This window comes from Tenrec ecaudatus, chromosome 18 (genome assembly GCF_050624435.1).
Source record: "Tenrec ecaudatus isolate mTenEca1 chromosome 18, mTenEca1.hap1, whole genome shotgun sequence".
NCBI lineage: Eukaryota > Metazoa > Chordata > Mammalia > Afrosoricida > Tenrecidae > Tenrec > Tenrec ecaudatus.
The window spans coordinates 14,473,743-14,498,347 of NC_134547.1; the positions used below are offsets into that span (position 1 = coordinate 14,473,743).

The 24,605-nt window shown below is 52.1% G+C and overlaps 1 protein-coding gene across 1 annotated transcript; it reads right to left on the reverse strand.

The window, feature by feature from the left end:
• Nucleotides 1-338: 338 nt before the first annotated feature.
• CEACAM19 (CEA cell adhesion molecule 19) lies at nt 339-23,481 on the reverse strand. The gene is made up of 7 exons (XM_075536626.1): nt 23,427-23,481; nt 20,232-20,594; nt 12,180-12,330; nt 6,845-6,928; nt 4,626-4,672; nt 3,084-3,166; nt 339-392 (listed from the first exon to the last, which is right to left on the reverse strand). Exons 1-7 carry the CDS (start codon nt 23,479-23,481, stop codon nt 339-341), a joined length of 837 nt encoding a protein of 278 aa, XP_075392741.1.
• Nucleotides 23,482-24,605: the final 1,124 nt, after the last annotated feature.

Here is a 24,605-nt window from a genome sequence, read left to right on the forward strand (position 1 = left end):
TCCTGGGACGGCTGGGTGCCCAGCCAAGTGGGGATGTGCACGGTGGTCTGACTGGAGGGAGACTGGAGACCACCCTGTCGGGCTCAAATTCCCAGATGGAGGGACGTTGGGGTGGGAAGAGGCAAAGGCCTGTTTTCCCTGGGCCCGTGGTCTGAGGACACGGTCTGGGCCAGGCTGACTGAAGGAATATGCTCAGGGTGGTGAGCGGGGAGCTGTCTCAGGAGTTCATCCTCAGACCCGCTGGACCTGCTGGCTGCCGTCTGTCTCTGTCTGTCTTCTTGAGGCCACCAGGGGAGGGCTGAAGTGCCATCTTCCCTTGCCTGGCCCCCAGGGACCCCTCAGGGGGCCGGCACCAGTTGGCAGTAAGGGGCAGGGTCCGGGTGTAGCAGGTCCTGGGTGGCGGGGGAGGGTAGAAAGATGGTTATTTAGGGGTGAGAGAGGGAGGGAGACAGAGAAGTAGTATTTTGTCAGAGCCTGGGAGACGTGGAGAGACCCAGAAAGGGGCTGGTAGATCCAGCCGGAGAGCCGCAGTGGGTTTCAGAAAGCCCGGAGCAGGGGGTGGCCACTGAGTGACTGAGATGAAGAGACCGGAAAGGGCAGGGACACAGAGATGGAGAGAGACAGCAGTGATGGGGAGACAGAGACACAGAGATAGAGAGACACAGCAGCCATGGGGAGACAGAGACACAGAGATAGAGACAGCAGCCATGGGGAGGCACAGAGACATGGAGATGGAGAGAGACAGAAGCGATGGGGAGGCACAGAGACATGGAGATGGAGAGAGACAGCAGCCATGGGGAGATAGAGACACAGAGATAGAGACAGCAGCCATGGTGAGGCACAGAGACCTGGAGATGAAGAGAGACAGCAGCCATGGGGAGACAGAGGCACAGAGATGGAGAGACACAGCAGCCATGGGGAGACAGAGACACAGAGATAGAGACAGCAGCCATGGGGAGACAGAGACAGAGAGACAGCAGCCATGGGGAGACAGAGACAGAGACACAGAGACGGAGAGAGACAGCAGCCATGGGGAGGCGCAGAGGCCCAGAGAAAGGAAGGGCTCAGAGAGGAAGATGAAGAACAAACCCCCCCAACCCAGAAAGACCCTTCTTGTGCCTGCACTTGCTCCATCCAGTGGGACACGGGTTTGTTCACAATAAGATGGAAAAAACCAAACGCCCTGCCACCGAGTCCACGCGACGCTGCAGGACAGGGTAGAACTGCCCCGTGGGTTTGCGAGAACGTAACTCTTTACGGGAGGAGAAAGCCCCATCTCGCTCCCAAGGAGAGACTGCTGGTTTCAAACTGCTGACCTTGCGGTTAGCAGCCCAACACGTAACCGCGACTCCACCAGCATTCCTCTCCTCCACAATTCTTCGTAAGAGCCCTGGTGGCGTAGTGGGTTGCACGCTGTGCGGCTGACTCAAGGTCGGCAGTTTAAACCCGTGAGCCGCTCCCGGAGAAAGGCTTTTTAGCTCCGATTAAAAACCTCCCAGGGGCGATTGGCAGTGAGTTTGTAAAGTTAACCTTACTTTGTTAGGGAGCTAGCTTAGGGACGGGGTTGTCCCCACATGTCTGCAAATGCCCCCATAGGCATAGATGCTGGAAAGAAATCAGGCGACCCTTAGACACCTACGGAGACCCCAAACTGAGCATGCGCAGACACAAGCCTCCAGCCAGGTGGGAGGTGCACCTGGGTGGTCCAAACTAGGCCCAGGCGCATGACATCACCCCGATTAATGCGGTAGAGACTGGAATGTCCTGTGTGGGAAGGCCGCTCTCCCACCCAGCTCCTTGCAGTAGGGGAGGGCCTCCCATCCCCTCGTGGACGCAGGCATACTGGGGCGCACAGCCTCTCTTGCCCCTCGGTCTTGCCCCCTCGATCCCTTGGTTGATGGGATTCCCCCCACCCCCAGTTCCTCACCCGAGGGTGCTCTTTTCCACGAGGTTGCCTCTCTCACTCACTCTCTCTCCCTCTCACTCACTCTCACTCTCTCACTCACTCAAAAAAACAAAACAAAAAAACCAAAAACACCCAGTTCTTCATAAACACCCACTTGGTTGACAAAATGGGCTTCGGGTGGATTCCCTCATTGTGGGAAGCCAAGACCCCAGGCATTACCTACTGGGGAAACCTTACAGTTTCATAATGATATTAGAGGGAAAGGCAGAGAAGCACCCCAGACAGAGACATTCACACCTAGACCTGCGGTATGGTTCCGGCTCCCCTCTCCCTCTCTCTGGCTCTGAGCTCTTCTTCCAGGGAGGGGATAGGCCTAGGGGTCTCAGTGAGACAGCAGTAGAACCAGAGAGGGAGATGTAAGGTCAGCACCCCTTCCCCACCCTTTCCACCCCACCCCCCTTTCATTCCCCCAGCTACACACCTGGTAATGGTGGTTCTCCAGGCCTGGTGGCAGGGGCAGGGGCAGGGGTGGGGGCTGTGGGAAAGAGCGTGGGGGAGCCAGGTCTTAGGCCCTCTCGCCTTGGACCTTTGTCATCACCGCGGACTGGATTCTAACTCCCCACTGTCTGCTCCTTGACTGGGAGGCCCCTGCAGGAGGGGATTAGCCTCTTGATTCCTCTCTGACCCTCTCCAAAGGCGCCCTGGTGCCCTGGGAGGTCAAGCATCGCCCTGTGGCACTGAGTTTGGTTTTGTGGCTCCGCTTCCTGCAAAAGCAGCCTGGGTGTTACAGTGGGTTGTGCGCTGGGCCGCTAACGGCAAGGTCGGCAGTTTGAAACCATCAGCTGCTCCCGGGAGAAAGATGAGGCTTCACTGGGGGAAGTTGGGGCGAAGGGTAGGGGAGTGGCAGTTTTACCCTGTCCTGTAGGGTCATTATGAGTCCAAATGGACCCCATGGCGGAGCGAGAGTACCCTGAGATCTGCACTGTGCAAAGCACAGCCGCACTGACAAGAGAGGACAGAGCCACCCCCCACCCGCCACTCCAGACACAAGCACTTCTTGAAGGTCAATGCTTCCTCCCACTCTTGTTTCTAAAGGGTTTGGGGGAGCAAGGTGGCCCAGGGCAGAGTGGCCAACTCCCCAGGGGAGGTGGGCTTTAGGGAAGGGGTGGGGACTCACCATGGCTGCATTCCTGAGCCCCTGGTCACTGAAGGGGGACACCAGGAGGACCGGGGATGGCATCACCTCATAGATGTTGTCTTCTTCTGAAGTGGGGACAAGGGGACACGGTCTCATCCATTCTTTCTATGAACACTCCAGCAACGCCCTCTTCTTGCCCGGCCCCGTGCTGGGACACATGGGCTGTGGCATATAAACAGGCTTTCCCCCAGCTTTTTTGTCTCTCCCAAAGATATGCCAAACCTCTGAGGTTGTTTGCCAGCACATGGTGAGAGGTCAGATGCTTAGAGATATTCTCCCAGAAGGTATTCAGTCATCAGACTACAGTCTGGTCCACTGTAGGTGGGGCTCACACCCTACTGATAAGCATAGTGATTGTTTCCATGGAGAGCCAGAGAAGGGGTCAAACCTGCTCAGTAACATCCAAAGTTAGGCTGCCCTCTGAATCTAGGATCTGCCCATCATGTCACATGTGTACCCCCAATCCCTCCCCTTCCTATTGCGTATACACCCCTAGATTGTCCCCCTCCCATTACTGTATTACCTATAGTACAAACCCTTCCTGTGACCAGGGGGCTTGCCCACCCCCAAAATATATATAAGCCTTGGTTAGTAATAAATCGTTCTCTCTCTCCCCCGGTCCTCCCTCTCTGGTTGCTCTCTCCCCCTGTCCTCCTCTTTCTCTCCTGAAATTCCCACCTTCCACATCCTCACGTGGACCACCAAGCAGGGCTGAGGTGAGCATGCTACTATGAAATGTGTCTGACTCTTTATTTCACTTTCTCTTGTATCTCTCTTCTTCTCTATGACTTTACTGTAACCTTCACTTATTATTGCTGTACAATTGCGCCTGCCGGGCCTGTGATGATTGGTCAGGGACTGGCTCCCCTGACAATGGGGGACTGAGACAGCCCTCCTGGGGCTCACAGTCCAGGGGAAGAAGGCAGCCCGACATGAGAACCTAAAGTGGGCAGGGCTAGGGCAGGGGAGCTCCGAGGGGACAGCTGGCCTAGACGGAGGAGGGCAGGGAGGACTTCCTGGAGGATGGGGCATTCTGGGATAAAAAAAGTAAGCATGATGGAAAGGCAGGAGAAGAAACAGTACATGCAGAGGCCAGGGTGGTAGGGATAGGGCAAGCCTGAGCCTGAAGCTGAGCCTGAGTCAAAGCCCGAGCCTGAGACTGCTGTGTTTGCCCTATTATATCTGTCTGGATAAAAACAATGCAGTTGTTTCCCCAAGGGATGTTACAAGCGGGACATGAAGCCAGGTGAGGCAGTGGGTAACACACTACTGAGTGTTACAGAACCTGAACTTGGGTTTGAGGGCACTGGGAAGCCACGCAGAAGGCTTGAGCAGAGGGAGGACAGAGTTCCAGAAGGACCTCTGCCTGGGGAGGGGGGTGGTGGTGTTGGAAATGAGTCTGGGAGTCACAGAGGAGCTGGTACAGCCAGCCAGGAGAGGGGAGGAGCAGAGGTCTCTGTTGGAGGTGATCCTAGAGCCCACTGGAAGATGGGATCTGTGGTCTCGGGGGTCCCTACTTACCAGTGTTACCATTCAGGCTCAGCTCTGGCTTCTCTGTGGGGGTCATCCTGTGGGTGTAAGGAGGGGCCTGGGGTCAGGACCCATCCCAGGTGGGTAGACAGAAACCCAGTGAAGCCAGAAGGCCCCCAGGTCTGAGAGATCACCATTGGTCTGCCCTGCAGGAACCAACTCACCCCATCCCCGCCTTTCTCCCATGCCTGAGAAAACTGGACATTGAGTAAGAAGCAAACAACAACAACAACAACAAACATTACCCTAGCAACGAAAAGCTTTTGTACTATAGCCCCCCAATCCACGATAATCCAGGCTTTTGCAGCTCCCCAACCCTACCCCAGGATTGCTCCGTAGGACCCCGGGTGGTGTAGCGGCCACACGTTGCGATGCTAATCACAAGGTCAGTAGTTTGAAACCAGCCACTCCAGGGGGGAGGAGGACGGGACTTTCTACTGCAAAGAAGGGCAGTCTCAGAAACTCACAGAGGCAGGTCTGTCCTGTCCTGTAGGACGGCTATGAGTCAGTTTGACTCCATCCCTGGTTTTTATGATCGGGTGTTCCAGGGATCCCCACCAGGCGGCGGTACCACCCACTTTGGGACACATTTGTGACTTAATCCTGGAGCCGGTTTCTCTGAATGCTTGGTATTTCCTCATTGCTACGAGGGAGAAAGCTGGGACTTGGTTCTCTCCTAAAGTGTGACCGTCTGGGAAACCCGCAGGGGCAGTTCTACCTTGTCCTGTAGGGTCACTATGAGTCGACTTGATGGCAATGAGGGGTGTCTTTGTTGGGGATGTTTTTCAATTGCTCCAAAGCAAGGATACCCATCATTGTATTTTAGGGCGGGGAGGTTTTGGATAACCGGTTTAACATCTTCACTTGCTATGAGTTGAACTTTCTCTTGAAATCAACTCGCTTGGCTTCTCTTGTTTGAGAAAGAACCCTCAGTGCCATGTCCTCGCCCTTAAGTGAAGTCTCTAAATCAGGGCTGGTGTGGCAATTACACCATCTCCTGTCAACTTGCGAAGAAGGGGAGTCTAGCCTGTCAATCAGGTCCTAGCCAATGAGTCCGCTGTGTGGGCATGGTCTTCTCTTGAGGATTCTGGGAATGCCTAGCTTCCTCCCTGGAGGTGGGACACACACTCTCTCTCTCCCTGCGAGACATTCCTGTTGACAGACACATGGAGCTATGGTAGAGCCCTGGAGCTGGAGGCGCCACTGCCACAAGTGCTGAGATGCTTCCACTGCCACTGGATCCACAAGACTCCCCCACCCCCACCCCAATGGCCTGTGATCTTCCTGCATTCAGCATCATTGTATGTGTTGCATGAGTCTGAAGAGAAATTTATAGATTGGTATCAGACATATGGGCTAATATCAGACTATGGACTTGATCTGGACTGGGCTGGGATGTTTTCTTAATGTACAATTGCTCTTTGATATAAAGTTCTCTTTTACACACACGTGAGTCTCCCTGAATTTGTTTCTCTTGGCCACCCGGACTATCACAGATGGTATTGGGGTTAGATGCTGTCAGGCCGGTTCTGACTCATAGCGCCCTGTACACAACAGAACAAACACTGCTTGGTCCTGTGACATCCTCCCAACTGTCATATCCGAGCCCCTTGCAGCCCCTGTGTCTGTCCATCTTACTGAGAACCTTCCTTTTCTGCTGTCACTGTACTTTGCCACGCATAATGTCCTTCTCAGCAGTAGGGAACATTTTTTTCCTGCCAAGGGCTATTTGGATATTTATAACATCATTCATGGGTCATACAAAATGATCAACCTAAATGTCAGCCTGCTATATTGGGCCAAATATTTCATTGCCCCATTTACCCGAATGCGATGGCAGCAGGAGCCCTGGTAGTGTAGTGGTTACCCACTGGGCTGCTAACTGCAAGGTCAGCAGTTCAAAACCACCAGGCACTCTGCAGGAGAAAGATAGGGCTTTCTACTCCCATAAAGGGCTACTGTCTGGGAAACCCACAGGGGCAGTTCTACCCTGCCCTAGAGGGTTGCTATGAGTCAGCATTGACTCGATGGCCGAGTTTGGTTTAATTAATGTGATGGGCAGAACGGCCTCTCCGGTGAGGCCTGTGATATTAGCTGGCACTGATGATGTTGGGGCCCTTACCCAGCCTGTGGGCTGGACATCCCCCATCCCTGGCCTTAATCCAGAACATTCATTAATTCACCACACAAAACATTGATACAGTACTGACCATTCACTGGACGCTGTTGTAGGCACCGGGGACACAGCTGGGACCAAGATGGACAAAGACCCCTGGCCTCCTGGAGGGGACACTCTAGTGTGGAGAGAGAGAGAGAGAATGGGAATCAGTGATCCTCAGAAGAAATGTTGGAGAGCGAGAACAGCTATGAAGGAAGATGAAGGAGAGGGGTGAAAGATGGAGGGATGGTGTGTGTGTGTGTGTGTGTGTGTGTGTGTGTGTGTGTAGATGGCAGTTTGAAGCAGAGGCCTGAGCTGGTGAAAGGACGAGCGACGCAGACATCATGGGATGGATCTTGGGATGGGAGCTGCAGGCAGAGGGAGCAAACGGCAGGTGCAAAGGCCATGGGGCAGGAGTGAGTCAGAGCAATAGGGGAAGGCCGATGGGACTGGGCTAAGAAGGGTGCATGATGTGACAGAAGAGGGAAGGGGAGGGGCGACATGTCGAGGACTTTGACCTTGACTACCAGGAAGACGGGGAGCCCAGGAGGGCTCTGATATGAGGAGGGGGTTGAGGGGAGGTACACTGAACGAACAGGAGCCCTGGTGGTGTAGTGGGTTATTTGTTGGGCTGCTAACCACAAGGTCAGCAGTTCAAAACCACAGGTAGCTCCCTGGGAGGATGAAGCGGTCTACCCCCACCTAAAGGGTCACCTCCTCAGACACCCCCAAGGACAGTGCCTCTAGGAGTCAGAGGGGCTCAAAGCAGTGAGAGTTTTTCTGGGTTTGAGTCAGCAAGCTGTGGCTGCTTCATGGGGAGCTGACTGGCAGGGGTCGGGGTGGGTAGGGTTAGGAAGGGGGCGATGGGGCGGAAGACAGCCGACTGGCATGAAGCTATTACATTGTCAGTGGAAGAAAAAGAGGAAAAGGGAAATCACTAAACCAGATAAAAGAAGCAAGTCACCGCACAACTAAATGAAGGGAAGCCTAGCCATAGTTTACAGTTGTAGCTCGGTCCTGCGGCCGGTGTGTGTATAAAGGGGGTGGAGTGAGTACCCCCAGTTACAAGTGGTTGCAGTAGAGCCGGGTCACTAAACACCCCCCACCCCCAGCCCGGGCTGCGGTCCAGGGGCCTTTCGTTGCCGGGAACTTCTCTGTCCCTAAAGAATCCAAGTCAAAAAAAATTTTTTTTAAATTTTTAAGTAAAAATAAAATAAAATATTAAAAAAAGAATGCCAGTCCACTTCTGTTTTCCTTTTCCGCCTTTTATAGCCATTCGGACCAGTGTTTAGATTTGCTGGGTAAGCAGTCCGGAGGGTTTTATTTTGAAGGCTCATTTTGTTGGGGGCTCTTACAGCTCTTATAACAACCCATCCATCAATTGTTTCAAGCCTATTTGTACATATGTTGCCATCATTGTTTCCTAAACATTTACTTTCTTGAGCCCTTGGTATCAGCTCCTGTTTTTTTCCCACCCTGGTGACCCCTGGATAACTTACAAATCATTATTGTTTTCATGTCTTACACCGACCGCTGCCTCCCTTCACCCACGTTTCTGCTGTTTATCCTCTTGGAGGGGGGGCAGATTATGTGTTAATCATTGTGATCGGTTCCCCCTTCCTGCCCCCCCCAATAAACACACACCTTCTCCCTACCCTCCTGGTATCACTACTCCCAATTCTGCTCCTGAGGGGTTTATCTGACCTGGATGCCACTGTAATGAACTTTTATCTGTGTCTAGGCTCTGGTCTAGCCAGAACGGAAAGGCAGGTCTGGGGTCATGATAGAGGGGGGTGAGGAAGCCTCAAGGAACCAGAGGACTATTTTGTGTTTCATCAGTGCTAGACTGAGCCTGGTTGACTCATCCCTTCCTTGAGACCCTTCTGTGAGGGGATGTCCTATTGTCTACAGATGGGTTTGGGGGTCTCTGCTCCAGCCCCCCATCATTCTCAACAATATGTTTTTTTGTTTGTTTAAGGTCTTCTGGTGCCTGTGATCGGACTCCAGAGGGTTTTTAAGGCTGTGTGACCCTTCCTTCTCGCTCTCTCAAAATGTAAACTTTATTTATTTTGGGTTTTAAAGAATAAAACAAACAAACATCTTCCGTGTCGCTGTACAGACCATCTCAACAAATCAAATCAACAATAAAACCCAAAAGTCAAACTCACTGCCACGGAGTGGATGCCGACGCTCAGCCCCCCTTTAGGGCAGGGCAGAACTGCCCCTGGGGGTTTCTGAGACGGAAACCCTTCACGGGAGAATGGCTCATCTTTCTCCCTCAGCTGGTTTCAAACTGCTGACCTTGCAGTTAGCGGCCCCACCGAATAATGAAAGGAAGTTTGCTTTTGAGCACAAGACTCAATTTCTCAACAAAAAGAAAGAAGAAAAAAAGAAAGAAATCAATAGCGAATGAGCTATGAAACGACCAGAGGTCCAACCCCACCAGCTTCTCCCCCGGACACAAAGACACGGCTGTCTGTCTGCTCCTGCCAAGAGTTACAGCCTCAGAAGTCCACAGGGATTGTTCTACCCTGTCCTATAGGGTCTCTGTGAGTTGGCATCATGGGACCCCATGGGGGCCCGAGGAGGACTGTGCTCTGCCGGGTCTCCAGGGCCCGCGTTTTCTGCAGCACACTGCCAGGCTTTTCTTCGGTGGAATCTTTGCGGGATCAGAGACCTGAGACTCTGTACCACGCAGGCACTCTGGCCTTCCCATCACAGCTGTCGGGCTGATAGCGCGGCAGAAACGGTCTGGTCGGCAAAGCCGACAACATGGACTCGCCGGCCCTTTACACCAGATATTGGCAGCTCCTGCCCTCTCTGCCCGCTGTAGCCATTTTTGTGAAGATCAGATGAAGTGGTAAGCAGAAGACGACTGTGAATACCAGGATGTATCGATATTGTCCTTGGCGTCACCCAGCTTAGCAGGAAGAACTGTTTTATTTTGAAATGATTTCAACCCCTCCGGCTGACCGCTAGCCGCCCCCACCCTGTCTTCCCTGTGGGAAACTTTAGCTCGGGAAGAGAGTGTGCTTATTCTCAGGTTGAAGAGGCCTGGGAGGCCCTAATTCTGAGTGGAAGGAGGCCTCCACATTTGTGAGTTGGAGACGAGTCCCAATCATAGTCTCCTACTTAAAAAGCAGTCCCACAAGAGCCCCCACGATAGCACTGCCTTAAAGTGACCTCTTACAAGCACATGGCTGATTGCTATATCTATAGAAGCTTGATCTGTAGGAGCGGACACATTGCTCTTGCTCTCCCTGCTCAGGGGACTGTCACTCCACCTTACCTGCCCCCAGCACTGGGGTTAGGTTACACCCCACCCCACCGCCCAATGAGCTCAGGGATCTCTTAAGGGTTAAGATGCTGCCCCCCTTGTTAAGGAGGTAGGTGTCTGTGGCTGGGGAGGCTTCCATGCCCCAAGACTATATAAGTTGGTGAAAGATGGATTCTCTCTCTCTCCCACTTGGACCTGGTTCCTGCTGCCACGGAGGAGGTGAGCACCCCCAAACTTTCGTCTGCCTCTTAATTTCTTCCTTCCACGACACACCATCCCTTCGGACCCATCTGGATGTGGGCTGGATCCCTACACTTCCCCTCCCCGATCTGCTGACAAACCTTGACTCTAGAGATGCATGTCTCTGGACCTGCCCAATCAGCAAGACATGTAAGTGATCCTGCCAGACTCTGAGTTATCACCTGCAGCTCTTGTTCCCTCTAGTCCAGCGGTTCTCAGCCTGGGGGTCGCGACCCCTTTGGGGGGGGTCAAATGACCCTTTCACAGGGGTTGCCTAAGTCCATGGGAAATCGCATATTTCCGATGGTCTTAGGAACGGAGACACATCTCCTCTATCCGTGCGGGTCCGCCCACACGCAGATACGCCCACCTACGAATACCCGGCATGAAGATTGTTTCCCGTGCGACACCATGCTTCAAGACAAGATTTCATCGATTTGTCATTAGAAATAAATGTTGTGCGATATAGAATGGCATATTGTGTTCGTGACTCATCCCGACGCTTTCAAGACGTTCAATTTGTCACAAAGAAAATACATCCTGTCGATGCGACACTGACACGATGATTCATCACAGTAGCAAAATGACAGCGATGAAGTCGCAATGAAAATCATGTGATGGTTGGGGTGGGGTCACCACCGCATGAGAAGCTGTGCGAAAGGGTCGTGGCATGGGGAAGGTGGAGAACCACTGCTCTAGTCCCCCAGGGTGCTGCTTCCCTGAGGACTAACCTGTAACTGCCTCCCCTGAAAGCCAGCCCTCTCTGCCGTAACCATCAAGACCCCTTGTTTTCTTTGTTCGGGGTGGAAAGTTTGCCAGGCTCTAGCCACCTCTCAGAGCAGCTGCAACAAAGACTTTTCTGTTACGTGGCGTGTGATTAATCTCTCTTGGGTAAGATCTCTGACAGATCATCATGGCAGTATTTCCACACAGCATCTCTACCCAGGTGGTTACTTTTTTTTAATTGCTCCACAGTTTTCTTTCTTTCTTTTAAAAATCATTTTACTGGGGTCTCGTACAACTCTTATCACCATCCATCCATCCATCCATCCATCCATCCATCCATCCATCCATCCATGCATCCATTGTGTCAAGCACATTTGTACATGTGTTGCCCTCGTCATTCTCAACACATTTGCTTTCTACTTGAGCCCTGGGTATCAGCTCCTCTTTTCTACCCCTTCCCTCCCCCACTGGCCCCAGGAGGTTACTTTGAGGACTGAGGTGCCCCTGACCCAAGCCATGGTGTTTTCAATTGCCTGTTATGTATGTGAAAGTTGGGACACGGAATAAGGAAGCTGGAAGAAGAATCGATGCATTTGAATTATGAAACATTACTTGGAAGGGAGGGTGAGTGGTGGGTGGGGAATGAGGAGCTGATACCAAGGGCTCAAGTAGAAAGAAAATGTTTCAAAAATGATGATGGCAATCTAGGTACAAATGTGCTTGACACAATGGTTGGAGGTGTGGATTGTGATACGAGCGGTAAGAGCCCCCAATAAAGTTATTTTTTAAAATTACAGCATTTAAAACCTTTTGAAGCCCCTTCGTATATAGAGGAATTTCTTGACAGATGTGAGTGCCTGGCTCCAGCTAGATCTGAAGCTACTCAGTTGTGCAGAACAGCAAAAATGCCTAGTTCCTGTAAGCCAGGCTTTCTGTCCCTTGCCACGCAGATATCTCTTTAAGATCAGTCTCTTCCCCTCCCAGGTCCCTGGATGGGAAGAGATTGAGTATGAAGTGAAGGAGATGGCTAGTGGAAGACTCCATGGGGTTGAGACGGGAGGATGAAGAGACAGTGTGGGAAAGAGACAGACAGAGAGAGAGAGAGAGAGAGAGAGAGAGAGAGAGAAGTCTGAGGCTCCCATACCTGAGGGTCTGGTTCTCCCAACGTCTCTTCATTAGGAGATAGGCAAGACTGCCCATGAGGAGGGCCCCCATGGCCAGAGAGCCGATGATGATGGCGGTCACCATCCCGATGTTCATAGATAAGTGTGTACGGGGCAGCTCCTGGAGCTTTTCTGGGGGCGAGAGAGGACCATGGGATAACTTGTGAAAGCACCGCCTCCTACCTACCCATAATGCACTGGAACCTACCCAGACTGCACTGGTGCTTACCCAGCCTGTATCAGTAACCAGTACCTACCTCTCGTGCCCTGGTTGGTTGACTGCCACCCTGCACCAGTGGCTGCCCACAATGCACTAGTGATTACCCATAGAGCACCTCTGGGGGGGAGTCTGTTTTTGCCCCCTAGTTTTCTACTGCTTTCTTCAGATACCTCCTGGTTACCCAGCAGCTGATGACGGTACTGCACACCAGGCTCAGCCTGTCCCAGGTGGAATTCCTTGGCTCCCCGCAGACCCCAAACCTCTTGCCCTAGGACTTCCTGGACCCCTCTCTGTTGCCACGCACCCTGGGCAGGAAGTCCTCTTGCCTCTCTCCATATCCCAAGAGTTGCTCCCCTTTGCCCACCTCAAAACCCAAACACTCTAACTCCTTGCTGTCCAGTCGTTCTGACACATACAGACGCCTCATCACAGAGCACAACTGCTCCACAGGGGTTTCTTGGAGGTCATCTTTACAGACCGCCAGCCCTTTCTTCCACGCCATCTCTGGGATGGATTTGAAGCAAAACCTTCAGGTCTGTAGTTGAGCGTCAACTATTGGCACCACTCAGGGACTTCTTTTCCCACCTCAGTTGGTGACCCATCTGTTCACTCAGAAGAAGACTCCCAGCTGTTTTGTGCAGGATTCTCGAGTGGGACTGGGTCATCTTTGGGACAGCTCCTAACCTGACCTTCAGCCTGGAGAGCACCTGGCTTTGAATCTCAAGCTGGACAATTGCTTCCAAGAAATGCCAAGTATAAGGAGGACTATGAATTGAATTGTATTTCCCCCCAATAGACCAACCAACCAACCAGCCAGCCAGCCAGCCAACCAACCAACCAACCAACCAACCAACCAACCAACCAACCAACCAACCAACCAACCAACCAACCAACCTCAATGCATAGTAGCCCTACAGAACCCTACAGGGCAAGGTAAACTGCCCCTGTGTGTTTCAGAGGCCCCAAATCTTTATGGGGATATAAAGCCTCCTCTTTCCCGTGGGTGGGGTGGCTGGTGGGTTTGAACTGCTGACCTTGTAGCCAACAGCTCACCGTGTAGCCACTATGAAACCAAGGGCTCCTTTTCCCCTGAAATAGGTGTTTTAAACCCCTGAACTCATGGTTCCACCACTTGTCTGTCACTCTGTCCTCCTGCGGTGGCTTGTGTGCTGCTGGGAATGCCGGAAAGCGATGCCACTAGGATTTCACACTCCGGCGGCGTCACCGAGGGCGACAGGTTTCCGTGGAGTTATCACGTTCAGAACAAAGCCGAAGCAGGACTGGGCTGTCCATCTCCGAGGTGTTTGCCGCTGAAGAGGTTCCGCATCGCGTGGAAGCGTTGCCATCTACCGAGGGCCTCATGACGGTGACTGCGGCGGGGTCAGGTTGACCGTAAAGACGTGGACAGAGTCAAGCCCCTGGGAGAAAAGTCACTGGGACCTTCGTTTGCTGAGGGCGCACCACTCGAGCTGTGGGGATGATGCGGGACGGGGCCGTGCTTAACTCTGTTGGACACAGGAGTAGCTTTTGGCCAGAACCAGGCTGTGTTTCAGTCTCTGTGCACAGGGTCGCTCTGGGTCGGAGCAGACCCCCCCTACAATAACATGCCTGTCTGTAGTTGATCCATCTGAATGGACAGGCCATTTCAAGAACGGATTGGACTCCTGGGATACGAGTGATGGAAGCCTGATGACATCAAGGAGACCATACAGGAAGAAAGTCAAAGTCATGGGAAAGACAGGGAAGAAAGCTGTGTTCCTCAGGGTAGATGAGAGAAACAAACCCAGGAAGACTCCTATGTGTCTAAGGAAGAGCTTGATGGTGCAAGACATGAAAAAAAAAGATAAATGATCGAGGGTTCAGGAGGGAGAGAGGGGGCGGAGGGGGAAAGGAGCTAATACCAAGGACTCAAGTAGAAAGCAAATGTTTTGAAAACCATGATGGCAAGCGATGTACAAATGTGCTTGACACAATGGATGGGTTGTGATAAGAGTGTAAGAGCCCTCAATAAATTTTTTTTAAAAAAGAAAGAGTTTTATAAAAAAGAGCAGTTGTATATTGAGAAACATCCCAGCCCAGTCCAGATCAAGCCCATAAGTCCAATATTAGCCCATACGTCTGATAATAGTCCATAAATTCCTCCAGAGAGATTGATTTGATGGGCATTATATTGAGAGACACAGAAACCCAGGACTGAACTGGACAGAACAAGGACCATCTCCCAGAGCCTTCCCCTAGAGCTGGTGGCCCTAGTTCGGACATCTAGCCTTCTGTGGTAGTTACATACTTTCATGCCAACTTGAAGATATATCAAAGTGTAGGGGCGGAGTTCAGCCAGTCAATCTGATCACAGCCTGATGGTGACTCCTTATGGGCGTGGCCTTCTCATAAGGAGGATCCTGGGAATCTCCCTGCCTCCTATCCGCCTTCACCTTCCTGCTGCCTGACTGGATTGCTGCCGGAGCCACCATCATTGGATCCACACAACTTTGCACCCACTGGCCTGTGATCTTCCCTGTGGGAGTCTGGACTAGTGTGGGACTCAGGGACTTGAGTTGGACCAGACTTGTGTATTTTCTTGATAGACAGGTACTTCTTGAGATAAAGCTCTTTCTTAGACACAGATGAGTGTCAACTGGATTGGTTTCTCTAGTCAACCCGGCCTCACACACCTTCCAATGGACACAGCGGCCGCATTGTTGGGTTCAAAGGATGGGAACCATTGTGGGGATTGGCCCCGGACCTGTGGTGTTTCATTCTGTTGAACATGGGGGTCGCTTTGAGTCAGGACTCGATGGTGGCTAACAACAACAGATGCCGTGGGAGAAAATAACCATTTGTTAAAGTCACTCGCCATGGGATTTCTGTTTCAGGGGCCCTGGGTCACTCAAACAAGGAGGCCTGGTGGATGAGGATAGGTGGGGTCATTGTCCTGCTGGACGAATGACTCACCCTCTGTGAAGATCATAGATCCTGGTTCTAGTTCCTTCCTCCCTGGGTTATATTCGCAGATGTCCAGACAGTTAGCATCGACTCATTTGACCGTGATTTGTTGCCATCAAGTTGATTGGGCTCTGGACAACATAGGAGACACGGGGAGGGCTGAGAAAGAAGCAGGCAGCCCAGGGGACCAGGGATATGGTCCCGGGGCATCTTCAGACTCAACTCAACTGGAGCCTGATCCTTCCTCCCCACTGAGCTGCTCCCGGCTGGGCTTGGACTTCCCCTCTCTGGCCCTTAGATTTGCTGTTGCCGTTAGGTGTCCTTGAATCGGTTCTGACTCATCAGACCCTGTGTACAGGAGGAGGAAACACTTCCTGGTCCTGCACTTGATCCTCGCAAACCTTCCTAGGCCTGAGGCCATTGCTGCCGCCTGTCCCTACTTCCCCAAGCGGGATATCCTTCTCTGGGGGTGGATCTCTTCTGACCACAAGTCCAAAGTACACGAGACAAAGTCTCATCACCCTCGCCTCTGTGGCGCACTCCGGCTGCATTTCTTCCAAGACAGATTTGTTTGTTCTTCTGACTGTGGCACGTTCAATATTCTTCTCCAGCACAATTCCACTGCATAGATTCTTCTTTGGTCTTCCTTATTCAGCGTTCAATTTTCGCGTGCCTAGGAGTTGATTGGTAAGACCATGCCTTGTGCCAGGCACATCTCAGTCCTCAAAGTCTCCTCCTCCGTGAAAATGACTACCTGGTGCTGTATGGTCACGGATGGGGCTACGATCTGCATGGTCGGCAGTTCAGAACGGCCAGCAGCTCCGTGGGAAAAAAGACGGGGCTTTCTACTCCCACAAACCGCCACAGTCTCAGAACCCACAGGGAGTCGCCATGAGTCAGCATTGACTAGATTGCAGTGAGAGAGAAAGAGGTCTGGTGCGATAGATCGACTTAGTTGTCTTATGATCTCTTGTGAGGGATGCTGGCCTTCCTTACCCTGAGCTGTCATCCAGACTGAAGGCTACAACCCTCGATCTTCACTAGCAAGGGCTTCAAGTCCTGGATAGCACAGGTCGTTAGTAAGCCTTCCTCAATCCTGATGCCGCCTTCTTCTTCATATAGCCCAGCCTCTCAGCCTTGTTTTCCCTTCTGTAAAATGGGAATGGTTGCTACCACAGGCAGGGTGCTCTAATTGCTTTAATATGCCCCTTCTAGTCGCAGTCTTGAAATCCCACCAAATGGGGCAGGGACGGATGAAGTCAGCAAAACATTTTGCTCTCAGGTGATTGATTGGTGGTCAAGGCTCCAGAGAAGAAACTCTCACAAATGGATTGGGTAGGCCATGCAAATAACGTGCTTGTGGCCCACCAAGGGAATTGGATGGTTTTTTTCATGCAAATTAAGGCGCATGGAACCCTGGCAGAGGATTGGTCAGCTTTGGCATCTAGCTCTACGCTTATGGGGAGCCAACCTCAGATGTGGGAGGGGAGAACTTCACTACCATGAAGAACAGCTAGGAGCAGAGTATGGCCGTTGGATTCAGGGTCCCTGTGCTGAGAACCTCCTAGACCTAGGGGGAGGGACGTGCCAGCAGATGCACATGAGATGACACGATGGGGTTCCCAGGCCTCAGAGCAAGGCAGTTAAAGGGACTGGGTGCCTTTGGGCAGGAGGAGTCGGGTGGCTAAAGAGCTTGGTAGCAATCGCCAGGTGTGTGCAGGTCAGTGGCAGAGGCCTGCCTGCCAGCCTGGCCAAGAAGCAGCGGTCTCAATCCAAGAACTCCATCCTGTATCCAGAATGGTGCCAGTCCCTTCCAAGCGGATCCTCTTACTTCCTCATGAACTGCTACAGCTGTGAGTACGGTCCCGTGGTGCTGTGTAGCCATGGCAACGGATGGCCGAATCCAGCAGAGAAGTGGAGCATGTGGCGGGAGAGAGGACAGCTGGTGTCAGAACTGGTGAAAGAGTTGTTGGGTGGAGGGACCTTCACCTCCTAGGAATTCACCTTGGGTCGGATGCTGATACTGATTCTGTCTCCTTCCCGTGAAGTTGGAGGAGCTCTGACATCACCAGGGTTTTTTGTAATGAGGTTCTTGTGGGGCTCAAATGAGTGAGGTCAGAGGTCAGCAGGATGCTCAGTTCACGCATTGCCAATGCCCCACAGATAGAAGATGTTGTTGGCAAATATTCAAGTGTTTAATGAGTGTCTAGGGGCTACCAAGGAGTCTCCAGGTGGTGCAAAGTCTTCAGTGCGTGGCTACTTACTGAGAGGTTGGCAGTTCGAATCCACCCACAGGAGCCTCAGAAGAAAGGCCTGGCAATCTACAAGATCACTGTGGTCGTTACATAATCTAGTGTCCATTTGAGAAGATTGTGAGTGAAGGGGTGACCTGTCAATCAAGATATAACCAATGAGGCCTCTGTGTGGGCATGGTTTTCCCCTAAGGATTCTGGGAATTCCTGTTTTTCCTCCTTGGAGACAGGAGACATTTCTCTCTCTCAGCTCACTTCCTGAGACAAGACACATGGAACTACGCTAGAGTCCTGAGCTGGAGAAGCCACATGGACCTACCCTGATGCAGTCTTGGGTGATGGAGAAACCACGTGGAGACCCCTGCCAGTACTGAGATGCTTACACTGCCACTGGAACCCAGAAGACTTCCATCCCACTGACCTGTGATCTTCCTGCATTCGGCGTCACTGCATGTGTTTCGTGAGTCAGAAGAGGACTTTATAGATTGGTATCGGACATATGGGCTCATATTGAACTTATGGACTTAATTTGAACTGGACTGGGGTGTTTCCTCAATATTTAACTGCTCTTGTATATAAACTTCTTTGTTATTCACTTAAGAGTCTCTATGAATTTGTTTCTCTAGTCTACCCTAACACAGTCACCAAAAGGTTGCCTCCTGGACGCCTCTCTGGGAAGGAGATGCCAGGGTCAGCTGGCATGAAGTAATCCACGCAGACAATGTTCTACATCCTACTTTGGTGAGTAGAATGCTTACGAGCGGCCAGCTGTTGTACAACTGATTGGTCTTTCCCAATCCGGAAAAGTGAAGACGATCAGAGTCAAGGAACCAACAGTTAGTCCCACGAATGGATGGGCTACATGACCCCCAGCCTCCCCCGGGCCGAGACCGGAACAACCACACGGTGCCCAGCACCCATGACTGACAGGCTCTGATCAGGATCACAGGAGAAAACCAAAGACAGAGTGGGAGAAGGAGGGAGAACGAAACACAAAATCACAAGAAAGACTAGACTTGGGGGCCAACGGGGGAGCTAATAACGATGCGTTCCAGAATGAAGACAATGTGCTAAAACGGATAGTGCCGATGATTGTCCAACTCTTCCTGGTGTGACCGAATGACTCTACTGTAGGATACGTGGATTCTATGCCAAGAAACTGTGAAAGAAAAAGACTAGACTCAACTGATCTGCTTGAGAAGGGCACAACCATTGAGACTATGACCCTTAAACATCTTTCAAGCCTGGAAGAGAACTCACCCCGGCAATTACTTTTAGCTGAGCCGTAGCTCACAACCTGTGATGTGCAGAAGACCCAACCTTGCTTGCTGAAAGTGAGGCGGGCTTGAGGCACTTGCCGATGAAGATGAAGGATGGCAGCCTTCTGTCTAGATAACAACTCAGTGTAAAGCAAGCCCAAGTCCTCCAACTGGACCAATAGGTGACACCCTGGTCCATAGAGAAAAGACTGAAGTTGGCAAGGATTTCGTCTTGCTTGGATCCACAATCAATGCTCGTGGAAGCAGCAGTCAAAAAGATCCAAAGACACGTTGCATTGGGCAAATCTACTGCACAAGACCTCTTTCAAGTGTGGACAAGCAGGCAGGTTACTTTGAGGATGAAGGTGTGCCTGACCGAAGCCAGGGTGTTTTCGATCACCTCCTAGGCATGCGAAAGTTGACCATTGAATAAGGAAGACCGAAAAAGAATCGATGCATTGAATTACGGTGCTGCCAAAGGAACAAAGCGCTCTATCTTGGAAGAAGTACGGTGATAATGTTCTTGAGAGGCAAGGATGGCTTGATTGTGTCTCCCGGGCTTCAGACACGTTGTCAGGAGAGACCCCTCCCTCGGGAAGGACATCATGCTTGGTAAAGTGGAAGGGCAGCGAAAAGAGGGTGGCCTTCGACGAGGTGGGTGGACACGGTGGCTGCATCGATGGGCTCATGTGCAGGTGCAATTGTGAGGATGGCACAGGACAGGGAGGTGTTTCATCCCATTGTGCACGGGGTCACTAAGAGTCCAAACTCGATAGCACCTCACAACAGCACAAAGTGAATAGCAATCCCCATGAGGAAAGTACTCCCCGCAAACTCCCCCCGAAGGCAGCATTCGCCCCCCAAATGAAGTTCAGGGGTGAGGCTGGGCCTGAAAGAAGGACACGTGCCAATGGGGAGGATGTGGGAAGGATTTTGAGGGGGTTGCCACCGATGCTTTAAAACAAAACGAATACAAATTGTGGAATGTTAGTCCTTCAGTAGATAATTAATGCATGTGAGGATTAAACAATATCATCTATCCTTGGGGCTTGGGCCCACAGTAGGTGCTCAAGTAATAAGCATTGAGTGGATGAGAAACCAAACTCGCTGCCATTGATTGACCTTATAGGACAGAGTAGAACTGCCCCTGTGGGCCGTCACTCTTTACAGGAGCAGAAGGCCTCATCTTTTTCTCATGGAGAAGCTGGTGGGCCCGAACTGCTTACCTTTGGGTAACCCACTATGCCACCAGGGCTCCTTGAGTGGATGAAAGAGGGCCTCAATGAGATGCGCATGGTAGGTGCTTAGGGCATGTTAGCCTCCCCTCCCCCAGGCCCTCTCTGAACCCTCAACACTCACCCACCACCTGGACACTGGTGTTGGCATGCATGGTCCAGGAGGGCTTGATGGTGACCAGCACCTGGTAGGTGCCACTGTCGCTGGGCTGGGCGCGACGCAGCAGCATGGAGCCATTGGCAAAGCCAACAATGTCACGCTGCCCCTTGGCGTCACCGTTCCTCTGGGGCCGCTGCAGCCCTGGGAAGTAGGAGAACAACATGGTGCTACCGTCAATCTGCTCTCCATAGTACCAGTTGAAATCCTGGAAGGCATCTGGTATGCCCTGGACGGACAGGAGGAGGTGCTGGTTCTGTAGAGGCTTTTCCGGAACCTTCTGGATGTAGAGGTCTGCCTGGGAGCTCTGGAGTGTCCAGAGTATTGAGGCTGTGGGGAGTAACAGAGGAGGTCTGAGGTTGGGGGTGTGAAGCAAGGACTGCTAGAAGCCCTCTGAGCACTGCTCTCAGGAAACAGTGCTGGTATCGATTGGTGATGTCTGCTCTGAGTGCAGGTAGGGAGAACACAGGTGCCAGTGCCACAGATTAGCCATTCCACTGGTGACTCAGGAATGAGCTATCTAGGACCCACTGCCCTGATGTACTATTTCTCAATTGTTGGGACTCTCTGAATTCACTCATTCAACCAATATTGGTTGTCAGTTGTCCCTGCCCATTCTCATGGAGACTCTAAGTCAAACAGCACAGAGCACTGCCCAGTCCTCCAACATCTCCTCAATTGGTGCTGAATTGGATCATGCTCTGTGATCCACAGGACTTTCATTGGCTGATTTTTGGAAGGCTATGACCAGGTTCCCAATCAGTCTTGCGCTAGAACAGCAGTTCTCAACCTGTGGGTCGCGACCCCTTTGGGAGTCGAACGATCCTTTCACAGGGATCGCCTAAGACCATCGGAAAACACATCTTTCCCATGGTCTTAGGAACCGAGACACCGCTCCTCTATTGCGTCTCCAGGCAGGTCTGCCCACAGGCAGATACGCCCACCTATGAGTACCGGGGTGAAGACTGCTCCCCGTGTGACAACATGCTTCAAGACAAAATGTCATTGATGTGTCATTAGAAATAAATCTTGCACAATATAGAAGGACATCTTGTTTCTGTGATGAATCACGGTGCTTTCTTTTATGATGTTCCATTCGTAACCATGAAAATATATCAGTTATTGACACGATGATTCATCACAGTAGTAACATGACAGTGATGAAGTAGCAACGAAAATGATTTTATGGTTGGGGGTGGTCACCACCACCTGAGGAACTGTGTGGAAGGGTCACGGCATCAGGAAGGTGGAGGACCACTGCTCTAGAAGCATCACGCCGTTTGGTACCATGGAGTCCGTCCTGGCCCATAGCGACCCCGTGTGCAATCGAACAAAACAGGGTCCTGCACCGTCCTCGCAATGGTTCTGCTGTGTGAGTCTATTGTTGCAGCAACGGTGTCAGTCCATCCGGCGGAGGACCTTCCTCTTTTCCACTGCCCCTCTCCTTTACTAAGCACGACGTCCTTCCCCAGAGACGGGTGTCTTCTGGGAACACGTCCACAGCATGGGAGAGAAACGTACACCCTCCTCGGTTCTCCAAGACAGACCGGGGTGATCTTTAACCATCGCAGCCCCTTCGATAGTCTTCGCCAGCACCTCGTTCAGATGCGCTGCTTCTTCTTTTGTCTACCTTACTCAGCGTCCAGCTTTCACTCCCATAGGACAGGATTGAAAAGACCATGGGTTGAATCAGGCACACGTTAGTCCTCAAAGGGACTTCCTTGCGCTTCACCACTTTATTATTTATTATTATTAACTCTTCCACACTTTAAAGCAATCTTGTGCAGTCGATTTAACAGCCGAGGTAGCCACATAGCTCTGTAGGTTGGTTGAGCCTAACAGCGATCGATCTCACAAAACCAGTCGTACACACGAGGGGGCTTTACAAAGTTCATGGAAAAGTGCCATTTCAACACAATGGAATTTTTCCACACACCTTTGAAGCACCCTTGGATTGGTGGTGCTGTCGAGTAAGTGTTGGACAGCTGCCCCCAGGTGGGCAGTTCAAACCCACTAGTCGATGCAACCAGAAAGTTAAAGTGAAAGCTTTCTGCTTCATAAAGAGGCGTAGCCTTGGACCTCTGTATAGGGTCATTAGGAGTCAGAATTGACTCGGTGGCAATGAATTTGGTTTGGGGCTCTGTATCATAGATTGCAGAAGTCCTGGTGGTGTGGTGAGTTACACATTGGGCTGCTAACGGCAAAGTCAGCAGTTCGAAACCACCAGCCTCTCTGCGGGAGAAAGACGAGGCTTTCTACTCCCATAAAGAGTTAGTCTCAGAAACCCACAGGGACAGTTCTGTCCTCTCTGATAGGGTTATGAGTTAGAATCACTATAAGTTAGAATCCACGCAATAGCAGTGAATTTGAGATTCGATGTAGATATACGATATATTCTTGTTAAAAAGCAAAGATAATGCTTTTAGGACTAAGGGGCACTAGACCCAAGCCCTGGTATTTCCAGGAACCTCATATGCGTGTGAACGTTGGACCCTGTCTAAGGGGGACCAAAGAAGAATGGTTGCCTCTGAATGATAGTGTTGGGGAAGAACCCTGAATACACTCTGGACCTGCCGGAGAGCAAATAAATCAGTGTTGGAAGAAGAACAGTCAGGATGCTCCTGACAAGTGAAGATGCTGAGACTTCGTCTCAGCAGGAGGAACCAGTCCCCGGAGAAGGACATCACGCAAGTTTAGGGGCAGTGAAAAAGAGGGAGGTCCCAGACAAGATGGATCGATGCCGTGGCTGCCACAGTACGCTCAAAGGGAGGAACCATTGTGAGGCTGGCCCTGGACCGGGCAGCGTTTTGTTCTGTGGTGTACCAGGTTGCTGAGAGTCCGAACTGACCCCAGGAGCTTAGCAACACCACCACCATGCTTCTCAATCCCCTGCATTTCTAGCCACTGGGGATTCACCAGCGAACCAAACACAAAGAAATCCCTACCCTCGGTGTCTCGACATTCTAGAAAATTCCATAAAGTGAGCATGGATTCTGAGTCTACTGCCTGATCCCTGCCCCCTATCCTGATAATCCCAACTTTCCCTCCTCCTCCCAAGACAGGAAACACACCTCTAGGGTTGGGTCCCACCCTCGTCCTGGGTGGGGGGGGGGGTTGGGTCCCACCCTTGTCCTGGGTGGGGGGGGGATGTCCCCTCCTTACCTGAGAGCAGGAGGCCCTTGGAGAAATAGGCCTGGGCACCCCTGGGAAGCTCCATTTTGATGTCCTGTGAGGATATCAAGAGGTAGCCTGCTGGAGGCTGAGGGGACCAGGGGGACTGAGTCCTGGCTGTCTGAAACGGTCCACCCAGGGGGGGGCCCTGGGGACCTCAGGGATTAGGCCGAGGCCAGCTGGGCTCAGTACCCCCTTTTCAGAGGCTCTCAGACTGTCTGTGTGCCCTGGGCTGGGAGCACCAGTTGAACCAGTTTCTCAGGGTGACTGGGAACTTTTTAGGGCTCCTCCCTTCGCCTCTACCTTCTCCTTCTTACTAGGTGACTGTGGGCAGGTGGCCCTGGGGAGCCATGCCCCCTGCACCCGGCAGACTCCACGTGTACAACCTCCTCCAATCGCCACTACAGGTCCCCACTTCACAGATGATGCAAAGCCAAGTCCATCAATAAAGAGGTGCCCAGGGCTGCAACGGCCCAGAGCTGGTTCACTCTGGTTTCCCTGTGGGAATGGCCCATCATGGTAGGCACTCCATGTGCCCAACCCTGTGTTGGGTGGTGCTGGGGACACACCACTGGTGATGGAGATGGCTCCTGCCCTGCCCTGAGCTCACGGCGGGACGTATGTGTGTGTGTGTGTGTGTGTGTGTGTGTGTGTGTGTGTGTGTGTGTGTGTGTGTGTGTGTGTTTGGTCCCCAGGCAATGAAAGATCAGGGCTGGTTGCTGGAGTTTAAGGGGATGCCTGACCCAGCCTGGGGTCCCAGAGTACTTCCTGGAGGAGGCCATACGGGAGCTGAGACCTGGAGTAAGGAGGAGGCAGATGATGAGGTGGGAAGGAGTGAGGTGGACTAGGTAGAACAAACCCAAACAAACAAAACTAAACTCCCTGCAAGCGAACCAATCTCACTCCTAGTGACCCTATAGGATAGGGTCGAACTGCCTCTGTGGATTTCTGAGACCGGGACTCTTTCTCCAGAGCAGTCAGCCTCACCTGTCTCCCTAAGGGCGGCTGGTGGTTTCCAACAGCTGACCTGGCAGTTTAGCAGCCCAACACTTATCCGACAGCGCCACCTGGGGCTCAGTAAACAGAGTGTGGAAATCGGAGGGAGCTCAGACTGCCGTGGAGGTAGACCCGGGGCTGAGCAGAACTTGGGGGCTGAGGAGTCTAGGGCTG